Source organism: Grus americana, chromosome 1 (genome assembly GCF_028858705.1).
Source record: "Grus americana isolate bGruAme1 chromosome 1, bGruAme1.mat, whole genome shotgun sequence".
NCBI classification, from domain to species: domain Eukaryota; kingdom Metazoa; phylum Chordata; class Aves; order Gruiformes; family Gruidae; genus Grus; species Grus americana.
Window position 1 is genome coordinate 10,549,605 of NC_072852.1, and position 15,202 is coordinate 10,564,806.

Here is a 15,202-nt window from a genome sequence, read left to right on the forward strand (position 1 = left end):
TCTGAACTCTGAAGTGACTGTATTTTTTTGTTGTTGGTACTGCTTTGGGAAACCCTGTAGCCGAATTAGATCATAGGCATGCCTGTGACTTTGGTGCTATATTACTGTGGCACATCAAGTTTTTTTAATGGTATGCCACTGAAATACTGGAACACAATGGAGTTCTTGGAGCTATTCAAAAGCTGTCTGGACATGGTCCTGGGGAATCAGCTCTAGGCAGTCCCGCTTGAACAGGGGAGTGGCACAAGATGGTCCAGAGGTCCCTTCCAACCTCAGCCAGTCTGTCGTTCTGTGATTCTGCAAATGTTCCAGCAAATCCGTAAAAATATGCTTCTGCCACCTGGCCCATGAGTGGCTCGATCATTTTTCAGAAGTAGTAATTGAAACAGCTCACAGTCCTTTCCCTCCATGCCTCAAGCTGTTACAAAGCCTTTTCTGTGAAGCTTAGAGTGTGATCCTAACTGCAGGAGTTATTTGCACTGGATGTATCAGCCAGGGGCTTGTACTGTAAGGGAAATAATAATAATAAGAAGAAAGGCTTATAAACTTTCCCTTAAGTTAAGACAACACTTAAACTGAGATTCAGCTGAAGGCATGGGGACATCTAAATTTTAAGCAAGTTAACTGTCCGGCTTCCCATTTAGTTAACGGAAGCTTACACCAAGCTGGTCAACTTTCTGAAGTATATACTCCTCCCTTGAATCATGTGCCCACAGGTGGGTATGTAATGCCATTTAATATGCCTTACAGTAGGGCAGGCAGATATGACTGAGAATTTGTAAAAGAAATTTTATATCTTATAATAGCTGTCTGGTTTTCTGCATTGCCAGATGAAGTATAAGTAGCATATAACATTTTTATGCAACTGAATCCCATCTGTTGTTCACCTGACTCCCTCTTTATGTTTTATGGACTGGCTCTCCTCCAGCTACAATGAGTCTGAACACTTTGCTCACGTGTAGAGTCTGTATGTAGGTACTTAAATGCAGGCATCCTAATTTAGTTAAATCCTACCCTAGAATCTAATTGCTTAGTGGAAAAATGCTGATAAGGACTCTGATAATCTGAATGCTTTTTTACAGAGACCAAAAACTGTTAAGAGAAGTGGACTTCAGGACCTAAGGGAGTTTTCCTCCCAGTTCACTAAAGCTAAAGCGGCTGTGGTTCCGTGTTTGAAATCCACCCAGTAGTGAGGCCAAGTCATCAACACGCACACTCAGTTACTCCCTCGGTACAGGCATCAGAAACAGCCTCACACATACACTCTCATACAAGTCCCTCATAGCTGGTCCAGATCTATAGGCAGTCCAGTATCCAACCTTGGGACCTTCTGTTTCACTTGACAGTGAGCCCATCTTGATGTTAGCTATTGTCTCGCCTACAAAATAGTGCACTCACAAAGAAAAATAGTCAGGAATACAGCACAGTAAGATGATATCTCAGATTGTGGTGATGAGGCACAGGGTTTGGCCAAACAAAAGCACTGACTGGCAGCCTGCTTACATGCAATGGGCCACATTTTTATTCCTCCTCCTTTCCATTTTCCTATGTTTTTGTTCCCCTTCAGCACTGATCCTTCCCTTTCCTTGCTGTTGATCCTTTCCTTAAACATCCATTAATGGTTTCCATGTTGCCACAGTCCACCTCAAATATTCCATGCTAAGATTGTTTTTTCTCATCACACTCATGATGATAATCTTGTCCTCATTTTTATAAATTACAAAGTTCTGGTTGAACCTCTTCAAGATTATGTTTCAGTGGTTCCTTCAATTGCCCATCCATCAGTGAGTGACCTAAGAGTTCTGAGCTCCCTTAATGTCTCCATCGCCAACTGCTCATTACAGTTTGTGTATCAGCATGTTCAGTTTATGACTTATCCTATTTCTTGTCATTGTCTTTTATGCTGAAAAATGTAAATCAAAAATTCTTACAAACTAGATGTCCTTGCATTTCAGGTGTCCTTAAAAAAATACCTAGGAATGGAAAAGATCTACTTGAAAAATATTATCTTTTAAGGTTAGAAGTAGACACAATTATAGTAGAGAAATTCAGAAAAAAACAAAACAAAACAAAACAAACCAACCCAAAACCTTCATTAAGGAAGAAACCAACTGCATCTTTCTCTTCATCTGATTAATTCTAATTTGTAATTCAACCAGTTTAGGCGTTGGGATATATGATATAGAACTATATATATAAAAGTGGAAAGAAAGAGTTTGCATTCCAGGATGAAAGCATGTCTACACTAACTCCCTAGGACTTAGAGAAAGTATCTGTGAGCTAGCAGTTTTGACTTGCTGACGAGCTAAGAATAAACAGCTAGTGACTTCTTTGTGCCAGCAGATTTATACAGTTTCTTATCTAAATTAATACCAGTGTGTATATAAGGCACTGTAGAATTAATTTGTGAATTTGTGAATTGTGAATCACAGAAAACTGTGAAATACTTTTATGGACCTCACCACTAGAGAATTTGCATTTTTAAAATCTTAAAACCCATTAATTACCACTGCCGTTAGAGTAAGAACTGTCACTGTCCCCATATAACAGATATGCAAGCCTCCTACACAAAGATATGCAGTCGTTAGCTTCTAGTGGCTACCTGTAGGTTTTCCCAAGGTAAAACAAAGTCTCTTTAACAGCAGAAAGTCTTTGTTTCCTAAGCCATGAGTCATCTTTTAGGTTTAGCAACTTGGTGAGGAAAAAGGGACTGCCACACTGCCTGATGACACAAGCCACTGCAACATGCTTAATTATCTAAAGAAAGTAGTCCTGTAAGAGATTTAGGAAAGTGTACTGAGTATAGTAAAGATGGGCTTGTGGAATATACTGAATTTCATAGTAGTTTATTTCATTGTAATAAAACACCTTTTGGCCTACAGTGAGCAAATTATAAAAAAGTTGTTTTCATTTGTGAAGTCACTAGATGCTTAATATGAGAAGTTCTCTTTCTGAAATGGAGATTATACCATGTGCAAATGTATTGCTGTATGAGTTGTGTCTAATGAAATCTGCACATAGCAGTGATAAGTATTGCATAACCAATGGTATTTTACATTTTAAAGTACTGGACACTATGCTGTAGCATGATGTCCTGGGCGGTATTAGAACTGCGATAAATGAGAGAAAGGTATTGCGCTCTTTATGCACTCCGCTGCCTGCTCATCCACATAGGCACCAATGCCACTGCTGAGGAAGACCCTGAGGCTCACAAGAGTGACTAGAGGGCTCTGGAGGCAAGTGTGAACAGCATGGGAGCCTGGGGTTTATTCTCAATCCTGCTGGTGAAGAGGAAAGGTGTGGGTAGGAGGAGATGCATATTTCATGAGATCACAGGAATGTCTGAGATTTAGTGGGGTCACTTATATGCCTTGTGTGTTGAGATGGATGGAAAGAAAGTCTTGAAGACAGGTAGAGGTGAAGAGAAAGGGGATTGCTGCCAGTGTAAAGGAGCAGCTTGAATGTGTGAAGCTCTCCTGTGGTATGGGCAACAATGCAGTTGAGAGCTTGCAGGTCAGGATCAGAGGAGAGGCCAGTAAGCATGACATTGTGGTGGGAGTGTGTTACAGATCCTCCAAATCTGGGTGAAGAAGTGGACAGCCTTCCTTAAACACTTGACCAAAGTCTCTATATTACAGACTCTACTTCTCGTAGGGGACTTACACCTTCCTGACACCTGCCAAAAGCGCCGTACAGCAGGACACAGGCAATTTCAGAAATTTCTGGAGGGTGTCGTGTAACTTCATAATACATATGATGTATGGGACAAGCAGAGGTGATGCTCTCCTGGACATTGCTACTCATGACCTCTGAAGAGCTTGTTGGGAATGTGATAATCAATGATAGGCTTGGCTGTAGTGACCATGAAATTGCAGAGCTCAAGATCCTGAGGGGAGTGAGGAACGCAAGCAGCAGAACACAGATCCCAAATTTCAAGAAAGTAGACTTCAGCTTATTCAGAGAACTGGAAAGTATAATTTGGTGGGAAGCAGTACTGAAGGGCAAAAGAGGTCATGAGAGTTAGCAGATCTTTAAGGATAGTCTCCTCCAAACAAAAGAATAATCCATCCTAGTACTCACAAAAATGAATAGACACTGACTGGGGTCCCATGCAAAAACATTTATAGAAGTGGAAGTGAGGGCAGGCTATGAAGGAGGAATTTAGAAACATTGCTTGAGTATGTAGGGATGGTGTTAGGTAAGCCAAGTAGTGGAAGAGGATCAAGTCAGTGATCTCCTGAGTAATCTCAATATATACAGATCCATGGGACTAGAAAGGATGCATCTGTGAGTACTGAGAGATTTGGCCAATGTCATTGTGTGGTCACTCTCAGGTGTCCCTGAAAGATTGTTGAGACTGGGGGAGTTCCCTGATGACTGGGGAAACAAAAATGCCAAAACCATCTTCAGAAGGACAAAAATGATAAGAGTCAACCAAGGGCAGGTCAGCCTCACCTTGGTTCCTGGAAAAATCATGGAGTGAGTCCTCTTGTAAACCATTTCTGGGCAAATGAAAGAGAAGGTGGTGAACGAAAATATCCAATATAGATGTATACAGGTAAATTATGCTATGGCCAAGTTGATTGCATTTTATAATTAAGAAAACTAAGTCTGTGGATGAGGGGACAACAATGGTAGGGGTCTTCAATCTTGATTTTATCCAGGCTTTCAACATGGTCTCTTATAAAGCCTTATATCAATGTTGGGACTTTACAGTTTAGATGGGTGGAACACTAAATTGATGAAAAACTGTCTGCAGCACTGAGTTAAAAGGATACTGGGAAATTACTTGTACTCTGGAGGTCAGCTCAAGTCAAGTTCTCCGGGGACTTACCCTGTTTAATATGTTTATCGGTGATCTGGAGGAGGAGTTTGTGTGTGATACCAAGCTGGCAGATGAAGTCAATGTGCTTTATGACAAGGCTGGCATTCAAGGAGATCTAGTCAGGCTGGAGGAATGGGCCAACATGAATCTCATGAAATTTCAGAAAGATTTGTGCAAATTCCTGCATTTCAGATGGTCAACAGTATATTGGGCTGTATCGTAGCCAAGAGATTGAGGGAACTGATTATTCCTTTCTACTCAGCATTTGTTATACTGCATCTGGAGTGCATTGGCGAGGTTTGGGTTCTTCAGCATAAGAAAGAGATTGACAAACTGGAACAAATCCAGTGGAGGGTTGTCCAGACTGTTAGGAGATTGGAGCACCTGACCTATGAGGCTGAGAGAGATAGGTTTGTTCAGCCTTATGAAGAGAAGGCTCAGGGTGAATCCTATTGCCATCTTCAAGTTCCTAATGGGAGGAGACAGAGGAAATAGAGCTTTACACATCCCTGAGGAGCAGGGTGAAAGCACAAGAGGTAACTGAGGCAAATTGCCACAAAAGAAATTCTGATTAGATATAAGGTTGCCCAGAGAGACTGAATTCTCTATCCTTGGAAATACTCAATTTGACCGAAAGTAGCACTGAGCAACCTAATCTATGTTGGCCTTGTTTGGAGAGAGGTGTTGGACCGGGTGACCTTCAGAGGTTCCTTGCCACCCACTCTAAGATTGTTTTTGGACTAAAACGAAAATCAAGGCATTTGGGATGTAGCTCTGGTTTTGAATGTTCCTTTATGAGCTAGGAGTTATTTCTAGTGTCAGGAGTAGAAAGCCTCTAAGTACATACCTGAAGAGAAGGGTGAACTTTCTTGGTCCTGAATAGATATACTTTCTGGGATAAAGACTGTTGTTTATGTTACATGAAATGAGCAGTATCCAGAACCCATTCTAAGGAGGCCTTTATAGATAAATCTTTTCTTTTTTTTTTTTTTCTCTTTAATTCTACCACAGAGCCAGTTGGTAGCTCATGCCAGAAAACCTAGTTAATGTGTATTTAACACGGTCTACAGCGCGCCACCCTATACATAGAAAGCAACAGGCAGTACCCACTGGAACTGTGTGCTCTGCATCCCTGTTTATCATTCTACATATGAACTCCTACAGAAGGACTCAGGTGCTTAACTTGAATCTCTTATCTTCGGAAATGGTGGCCTTGGCCAATATTTAGTTACATACGATACTTACAGTAAGGCAGGTTTCATCTCAAAAATCTTATTTTAAGTAAGCTTTCTATACAGAAATCCATGTAAACCAAGTGAACTATTTTCAATAGTCATAATGAATTTTAACATCCACTCCCCTCTCCCCACCCTGGATTAACTAATTTAGAAAGAAAAAAAAAAAAAAGAGATTGTGTTTAAAGTGAGAGCCTGTGTTCTGTGGCACAGGCAGGACCTGAACATACAATCTAAATACGTGCTTCACTAGTGAGACTTTACTCTGTTTAGGTTATACAGTTTTCAGTTTAAGTACCTACTGTGTTCTGGGCATGAAAGAGATAACTGCTAGGGGAATTAAAACTTTCAACGCTCTTAGCTTACCAATAACAATCCTAAGAGGTAGATCCTGAGAATCTCAGTGTTATGCTTACTGGTGCAAACCCAACTGGATAAACTGAACAGTTACTTGATTCTAATGTGATCTATCATAATCTGATGCTAATGAAGGTTCAAATCTTTCCCTAGGTTCTTCCTAATTGATTGCTTTTGCTCTTGAATTGTAATAATCCCCGCTATGACTGTTTTACCATACAAGCAAATAAAAACTGAGCTCTCTGTGATGATGTCTGTACCACTGTTAGTTGTATTCAACTGCTGCAGGTGGATAAACTCAAATTAGAGAAAGCAACTGGAGGATGACAGGACAAAACTACATATTGCTGTTGTGGCAGGTGTTGTAGGATACAGGTTTGGAGATTAAGGGCTTTTTTCTTCCCACTCTTCAGTTTAAAATGCAAATCACTATTTGTGTATTAGAAGCACTGATTGTAAATAAACCTAAGATTTCTAACATTGTGACTAATCTATACTGTGGGAGTCCATATTGTGAGCATATCAGCATTGCTGTGCTGCAGACAGTTGGCAGACCTTCTTGTTTTGTTTAAACAAGCAAATCTGTTTGTGAGATTGCTAGGAGAACTTAGACAGGTTCTGTACACACTGGGTATTCACTGGGATAAAGTGCATCTACTACTGCTGTTTCAATTGGACTGACGATAATGAGGCTAAAGTATCTGCAGTGCCTGTTCAAAAATTATTTGTTTAATAATAAATAGGATTCTGTAACATTAATGGTATTGTGTCAGAGTGTATGGTATCCCCCCCAAAAATCCCAGACATTCAGAAACTCTGGAATACTGTAAATAATTCTGTCCAGGGAGTTTTCTCTTACCTGGGAGTTTTTATGCTATATTCGGTCTTTTTTTTTTTTTTTCCCCCTTAAGTATGTGTTTTTTGCAGGATCTTTGGAACAGGGTGTTGTGATTTTGCCCCAGCTGGCAACTAAGCACCATGCAGCCACTCACTTACTCGCCCCACAGCGGGATGGGGGAGAGAATTGGAAGGGTAAAAGTGAGAAAACTTGTGGGTTGAGACAAGACAGTTTAACAGGTAAAGCAAAAGCTGCTCACGCAAGCAAAGCACAGCAAGGAATTCATTCCCCACTTCCCATGGGCAGGCAGGTGTTCAGCCATCTCCAGGAAAGCAGGGCTCCATCACGTGTAACGGTGACTTGGGAAGACAAACGCCATCACTCCCAGTGTCCCCCCTTCCTTCTTCTTCCCCCAGCCTCTTATATGCCAAGCGTGACGTCATACGGTATGGGATACCCCTTTGGTCAGTTGGGGTCAGCTGTCCTGGCTGTGTCCCCTCCCAAGTCCTTGTGCACCCCCAGCCTCCTGTGAGTGTGAGTCTGGTGTGAGAAGCAGAAACGGCCTTGACTCTGTGTAAGCACTGTGTACAGAGAGGAGAGTAATACGCATTTGAATAGAAGAGCAACACACAATGCTTTGCAAGGTACCTTGTTACCGTCCTTTACGGGTCATTTTGGTGACCACTAAATCAGGTGAGACTGGAGATTCATTACGATCTTGAAGAACGTTTGCTGTGCAGTCCTTAGCCTAACTTTGGTTGGTATGTAGATAAGAGTAGTTTTGATACAGAATTAGTACTTGTGAGAGAAGAAGCCTTACTCTCCTGTGTTCTTGTTTCAAAGCATTCAGCCTAGTGCAGACTGTGTATGCATGTTTCCATCCCTTAGTAGGTATTTCATATAACCTGCACCGGTGTGCTGCCTACTACAGTAGTGCACCAGTGGCACATACAGCTGCTCGTACAAATGTGTAGTTTAAAGCATCACGTGCTTTTGGCTTACATGCTTATATAGACATAACTTATGTCATATTTGAAATTATTACTTCCTAGGTGTTGCCTAACATTTTTCCAGAAAACAGATTCATACTCTTTTATTTCATCCTTTAAAAACTTACTCAGTTTCTTGTATTGGATAAATTCCATTCAGTATATTGCTTCAACATGATTGTGGTGTGTCCCCTTGTTTAATCTCTGGTGCAGTGTGCTCACTTGCATTCTGAGATGGTGAGGAGGAGAGGACTGCGGGCATAGCTGTGCAACTGACTGCGCTATGGTATTCCATTTTTTCCTTTATTTTTGCATACTTAAATGTATTTATCAAATGTATTGTGTAAAGTGGCTGGAAAGAGCTATCATTAACAGGTATTGTTCATTCTGTACAGCAAATGGACCGAACAGTTGGATGCATTTTAGCCACGTCTTTTAAACTCATAGTACCCGCCACAGTCTCTGTGTCTCTGAAATGGGGTAGGTAAATGCGATAGGGGCACTGTAGCATTTAGCTAGGTATTTGTACAAAATATGAAATCATTAATGTGTAAAGTGTTACAAATATGTTTATGCAAATTCTAGCTCCTCTTTACCTTCCTTTGTGGTACTGATCAGTACAGCTTCTGTTAATTGTTAATGATTAACGCACCTTCTTCCTCCTTCACTTCTATCTGGGCATAATGCCAGGCATATTATTAAGATATAAGAGTTTCTTTCCCTTCCCATTTTGCCAGCTCATGCTAAGGTGTTACTGACCTCTTATTCCTTTCTTCTGATGATCCTACCATTACTTCTCCAAATTCTCTGCACTAAATGGCTTTTTTCTCCCCTTTAAAATGTAAAGAGTGCATCTATACTAAGTAGCCTACTGATGAGAAGATTGGATGTCTTCAGTGTTGTTAATCAGTAAATTAACTTCAAGCACTCATTTTAGCGCTGAAGATACACACTTAACTGAGATTCCCTTGCCCCAGATCAGGTTCAGCACTGGCAAAAGATGAACCAGCATCCTTGTGCTGATTCTGCTTACTCAGCACTAACTTGGACCGGCTCCTTTGGAGATCCGGTGCACCTAGTTTGCATCCCAGTTTGGCACAGATGAAAGTACCGCGTTACTGATACAGCACAGTCCTCAGTCTGAATGAAGTTACATCACTTCAAACATACCGTGCCTTTGTTTTGCAGGGATAATAATACTATGCATGGACTAAATGTTGTAAAAGATATAAATGTTTGTGGATTGTGCTGATCTATTTTGGATTCAAATGGATACAGTGAAAATTCTAGAAAAACTGTAAGTGAGCCCTCGAAGGGTGGTTGGATTTGCCACTGTTCGTGATTATCCTTTTTATATTACTTAGTAACTAAGGAAAGACAACTTGCTTCTATATCTCTGCCTCTAAATTTACACACAGAGTTCTAATTTGCATGCGCTTTTTAAGACTGTTTTATCTTTGAAAGGTTTTAATAAAATTTTTCAATGCTGGTGATTAAGAAAATACATTTTTTTAAATAAGGGCATTTAGCCTGCCACCACCAAGCTGTTTTTTGCAAGTTAGACATTATGACTTTGGAGAAAAAGACTGATTCATTTGATAACTCTTCTTTACTTGCTGCAACAGAATGTTATGCCTCATTAGTTTGTGAGTTTCATCAGTAACACCAAAATGAGAGAGTTGGTATCACTTTTGGATAGACTCTGAAGTATATAGAGAGAAAGATGTGGAAATGATGTGATGTAGGGAAAACAGGCCTGCAGTGGGACTTCTGGGACAGATAACTATTGATTTCGTGCTGTTTCATAGGAAAAGGTAAATGTCACAGAACTGCGAAAAGAGCAGGTTTTCACAGAAGTCCCTAAGATATTTGAAATCATAATCATTTTAAGGTGACATCCTTGCCTCCATTGAAGCCAATACTGAACTTCCCACCGAAGGTCAATTCTCATCCTGCGCCTCCATTTGGGCTCAGCTTACTTCCTTGGGCATTATATGTCTCTTTCCTCCTATCTTCTATCGCAGGACATGTTAACAGTGAAATAGGAACAGTGTATATAGTTTTGATGAGTAAGCACTTGGAGAACTGCTATTTCCCCAGTTTTAATTGTTTTATTGAGTGAATTTAATGTGTTTTGATCTCTCTTGTTTTGTCTGCATCTATATCTGACATATGCCATCTGTTTTTAAAGATAAGATGACTTCTAGGTCTGAGTCAAAAGCACTGGTTACTTATTTGACTTTGAATAAAGAAACATAGGTTTGCGTAAAGAAACATTTTGAATAAAGAAACATTTGTTTGTTTAGAAAAACTGCATTTGGGAGCTTAATAAACTTCCAGACTACCCAGGAATACCACCCTCCACAGGATATTTAAGATCAGGTGTGACTGTGTTGTGCTTCACCTCTTCCACAGGCCCCTCTGACGTCTTTACCTAGAACACCGTGTGAACAGGTGTCCACTTACATTCACGTCATGCTACTCCATTTAGAGGATTTTCCCTCTGTGCTTTATCAGGTTTTCTGCTGAGCTGTTCTTTTGATGTGTAACTTAAAGTCACTTAAGAGAAAAGCAGGAAGCCCCCAGCTGCTACTAGTTTCATCATTTATTGTGAACCTGTACTGGAAAAAATGGTCTCTGTTACAGTAGAAGCGTACTATAAATATTTGGACGGCATCCTTATGTGGGTCATTTTGGGGGCTGAGCTGCATACAGCTGTGTCTGGAGAAAAATGGTAATGGTGCTACAGGAGGAGACAAGCAAGAGCACCAAATGCTGTCACATCCCTATAGCTAAAACAACTGACATTTGTGAAGATCTAGCTGTTTAACAGACACATTGGAATATTCAAAATACAGCCACAATTTAGTAAGAACTCTAGGAAGAAGAGAGAGTTGGGATTGTTCAGCCTGGAGAAAAGGCAGCTCCGGGGAGATCTAATTGCGGGCTTCCAGTACCTGAAGGGGCCTACAGGAAAGCTGGAGAGGGACTGTTTATCAGGGAGTGTAGTGACAGGACAAGGGGGAATGGGTTTAAGCTGAAGGAGGGTCGATTTAGATGAGATGTTAGAAAGAAATTCTTCCCTGTGAGGGTGGTGAGGTACTGGCACAGGTTGCCCAGAGAAGCTGTGGATGCCCCATCCCTGGAAGTGTTCAAGGCCAGGTTGGATGGGGCTTTGGGCAACGTGGTCTAGTGGAGGGTGTCCCTGCCTGTGGCAGGGGGGTTGGAACTAGATGGGCTTTGAGGTCCCTTCCAACCCAGGCCATTCTATGATTCTATGAATTTGGGAAAAATTTGGCCCCCGATCAATGAGGCAGGAAAATTAATGTCAAAGGACATAGAAAGGCCGAGGTACTTAGTGGATCTTTGCCATGGCTTTTATGAGTAAGGTTTGTCCTCTAGTCTCCCAGGTCACTGAGCTGAGCATCAGAGTATGTGGGAGCGCAGCATGACCTGTAGTAGAGAAAGACAGACTCAGGGAGAACTTAAACCAGCTGGATATACAGAAGCTTATAGGACTAGATGGGGTGGATGAAAGGGTGCTGAGGGAGCTGGCTGATGCTATTGCAAAGTCACTCTATCATCCTCAAAAGGTCTTTAGGAAAGTTCCCTAATGATCAGAAACAGGCAGGCACTGCACCTGTCTTCAAGAAAGGGAATCCACGAGAGAACTGCACGGCAGCAAGGCTAATGTGGCTGGTACCCTTCCTGGGAAGGTTACAGAGCAAATCCTCCAGGAAGCCATGTCCAAGCAGATGAAGGACAGGAAAGTTATTGGAAACAGCATGTGTTTACCCCAGGCAAATCACACTCCATCAGGCTTTCAGCATCATCAGCTATAATATCCTCATAGGCAAATTAGTGAGACCTGTACAGTGGGTGAAAAACAGGCTGAGCTGTCAGGCTCAAATGAGTTGTGGCTAGCTGTTTCAAGTTCAACTGGTGGCATGTTACTAGCTGTAACTTTCTGACTAGTAATATTCAATGCCTCTGTTAATGATGTAGGCAAAGGCATGGAATGCACCCTCAGGAAGTCGGTCAATGATGCCAGCTCAGGGAACAGTAGATACACTGAAAGGCAGCAGGACTGCTGCTTGCAGGGCCCCTCACAGGCAGGAGGATGGACCGAGAGGAACCTCATGAAGGTGAACAAAGGCAAGTGCAGAGTCCTATATCTGGGAAGGAATGACTCCATGCACCAGGACAGGCTGGCCCAAAAGCAGCTTTGCAGAAAAATCCTGGTAGATGAGAAGGTGAACATGTTTTAGCAGTATGCCATTGTGATGAACGCCAACAGCAGACCAGGCTGTACTACCTCAAGTGCAGCCAACAGGTTAAAGAAGGTGATTCATAGAATCATAGAATGGCCTGGGTTGGAAGGGACCTTAAAGATCATCCGGTTCCAATCCCCCTGCCATGGGCAGGGACACCCTCCACTAGACCACGTTGCCCAAAGCCCCATCCAACCTGGCCTTGAACACTTCCAGGGAGCCAAGGGCAGCCACAACCTCTCTGGGCAACCTGTGCCAGTGCCTCACCACTCTAACAGTAAAGAATTTCTTCCTAACACGTAGTGTAAATCTATGCTCTTTTGTCCTATCATTACACTCCGTGATAGAGTCCCTCTCCAGCTTTCCTGTAGGCCCCCTTTAGGTACTGGAAGGCTGCAATTAGGTCTCCCTGGAGCTGCCTTCTCAATATGTTCAGCAGTTGAGATTGCATTAGGAGTATGGTGTCCAGTTTGGGGCTCACCAGTCCTGCAGTGACACTGACATACTGGAGCAGGTCATCACAGGGGTGGTCAAACGCTGGGACAGGGGCCCAGAGGGGCTGCGAGATCTCCATCCACGGAGACACGTGAGACTGAGCAACCTGACGTGGTTGGCCCTGCTCTCGGGGGGGGTTGCTTGGGTGGATGTCCTCCAGATGTGCCTTCCATCCTCCTTTGCTTCGTGCTTCGGGCGAGCCAGGCTCCGTCAAGCTTAGCCTGCTGGCGAGCACACCCTTGTTTGCAGGGGAAGGAGAACGGGAGGCGGCACCCCCGGGCGCCGGATCCCCACCGCCCGCCAGGAGGGCCGGCCGAGAGCCCGCCGCGGCCACGACCCGTCCGCCCTCGTCAGATGCGCCGGCAGCGGGTGCGTGGGGCGGTGCGTGGGCAGCTGCCCGGGGCGGCGGGGGGTGTGTGGGGGGTGTGTGGGGTGTGCGTGTGGTGCGCGGTGCCTTTAAAGGGCGGGGCGTGGGCGGGGCGCGGGGCGGTGGTGTGCGCGGGGGAGCCGCCCGCCCGCCCGGAGCATGCGCTGTGCGGGGCGGCGGGGCGCGGGGCGGCGGGCGGGCGGTTGGCGGCGCCGCACTTGCCCGGCAGCCGCGGCGGCAGCCAGCGAGCCCGGCCCCGGCGCTGCCGCCGCGCGGGGCCGTGGTGGTGGTGGCGGCGGCGGCGGCCGCGGAGCCCTGAGCGCCCACCGCTCCGTCCGCCGGGGAGCCGGCGAGTCGCTCCTCACCCGCCCGGTCTGCGCCCGAGGGGAGAGGAGGCGAGCGGGGAGCCGCGGCGGCCATGGGCAACGAGGCGAGCCTGGAAGGAGGCGAAGGGCTGGGCGCCTTCCCCGAAGGGGCGGCGGCGGCCGGGGATGGCGGCGGCCCCGCGGCTCCCTTGCAGCGCCTGGTCCCGGCCGGGGTGGAGGCGGACCTGAGCCAGCTGAGCGAGGAGGAGAGGAGGCAGATCGCCGCTGTCATGTCAAGGGCGCAGGGGCTGCCCAGAGGGAACCTCGCCGGCGCGGAGCCGCCTCCCATGCAAAGGCATGCACGGAAAATCTCCCTTCTCCCGCTCCTCCCTTCCCCCCTTCTCCGTCTCCTCGCGGTGGGGCGGGGGGCGAGTCGCAATACGATCCGGGCCCGCTGCATCGGGAGCAGGCGTTGCGTTTTGCTGGCTGAGGGAGGGAAGGGGGCGGCTGCACGAGTGCGGACACAAGGATGGAGCCTGCACTCTCCGGCTTTTCCCACTCCGATGGTTTCTAATAATAACGACGGTCCTCGGTTCCAGTGGGCTGCGCCCTCTCCCCGTCCCTCCCTTCGCACCGATCCGGTGCACGGGTAGTTTCTGTGTCTAGGGAGCGGAGAGATTTGCAGACAACGTTTCGGTTTTCTGTGTGTGTGTGTGTGTGTGTGCTTTCCCGGGCTGGAGTGCCCCACAGCTCGGATAGTAGCCAGGGAAGCTCTCTCCAGGGCTGATGGGCTCTTTAAGCTTCTCTTTCAGGAGAAAGAGATTCTTGTTGAATCTTTCAAAGCTTTGGGGCGTGATGTATTTGCTAGCCATTACTCTGCTAATTCTTAACCTCTACAACTATCATTTGGCTTCATTAAATAGTCATGGATTGAGGAGGTCTGTTTCAGTCTATTTTTTTCCTCCTTATTTTTCTTCTCGATTTTTTCTTCCCTTTTTTGTTGAATGGGAAAAGAGAGGCGAAATAATAATTAAATTGCTTGCCACGGGCTTCAGTATTCTGGATAGCGATGGCTTTACGTCGTTGTGCATCTGCGAAGGCTAGGGTAATTCCCTTCCCTTTTCTTTCCCTGCCCCCTGGTAAATCCACTGCCCGACGTGCAACAAGCCCGCTGCCCCGCTCCGGCTGGGGGCCGGTTCTCCCCGCGGTGCCGGTGCCCGCCGGTCGCCGCCCGTGCCCCTGTCCACGGTCCTGAACTCGCCGGCGTCCCTGTGGCTCCCCGTCTCCGGGGCTGGGTGTGTTGTTTGTCTTTGAAGGAGGATGCTGAAAGGAGCCTCCTCGACTGACTGTTCAACAGGGTTCTTGTGTATTGGCTTCCCCCTAGATAAATTCATGTTGAATTTATATAATATCAGGTTTATATAAGGGAATTCTAGAAGAAGAGAAGCAAGGAGGGTGGAACCAAATGCATCCTTGGGCAAACTACTGAAATCATTGGGATTTTACCTGAGATGATGGTG

General features: G+C 45.0%; 1 protein-coding gene across 8 annotated transcripts in view; it reads left to right on the forward strand.

Moving 5' to 3' along the window:
• Positions 1 to 13,565: 13,565 nt before the first annotated feature.
• PCLO (piccolo presynaptic cytomatrix protein) overlaps positions 13,566 to 15,202 on the forward strand; it is a 382,165-nt gene continuing 380,528 nt past the window's right edge. For all 8 annotated transcript variants that reach the window (XM_054844924.1, XM_054844942.1, XM_054844959.1 and 5 more), the window contains exon 1: positions 13,566 to 14,037. In XM_054844924.1, the coding sequence (XP_054700899.1) occupies positions 13,796 to 14,037 (242 nt within the window). In that variant the 5' untranslated portion in view covers positions 13,566 to 13,795. The remainder of the gene's footprint in view (positions 14,038 to 15,202) is intronic.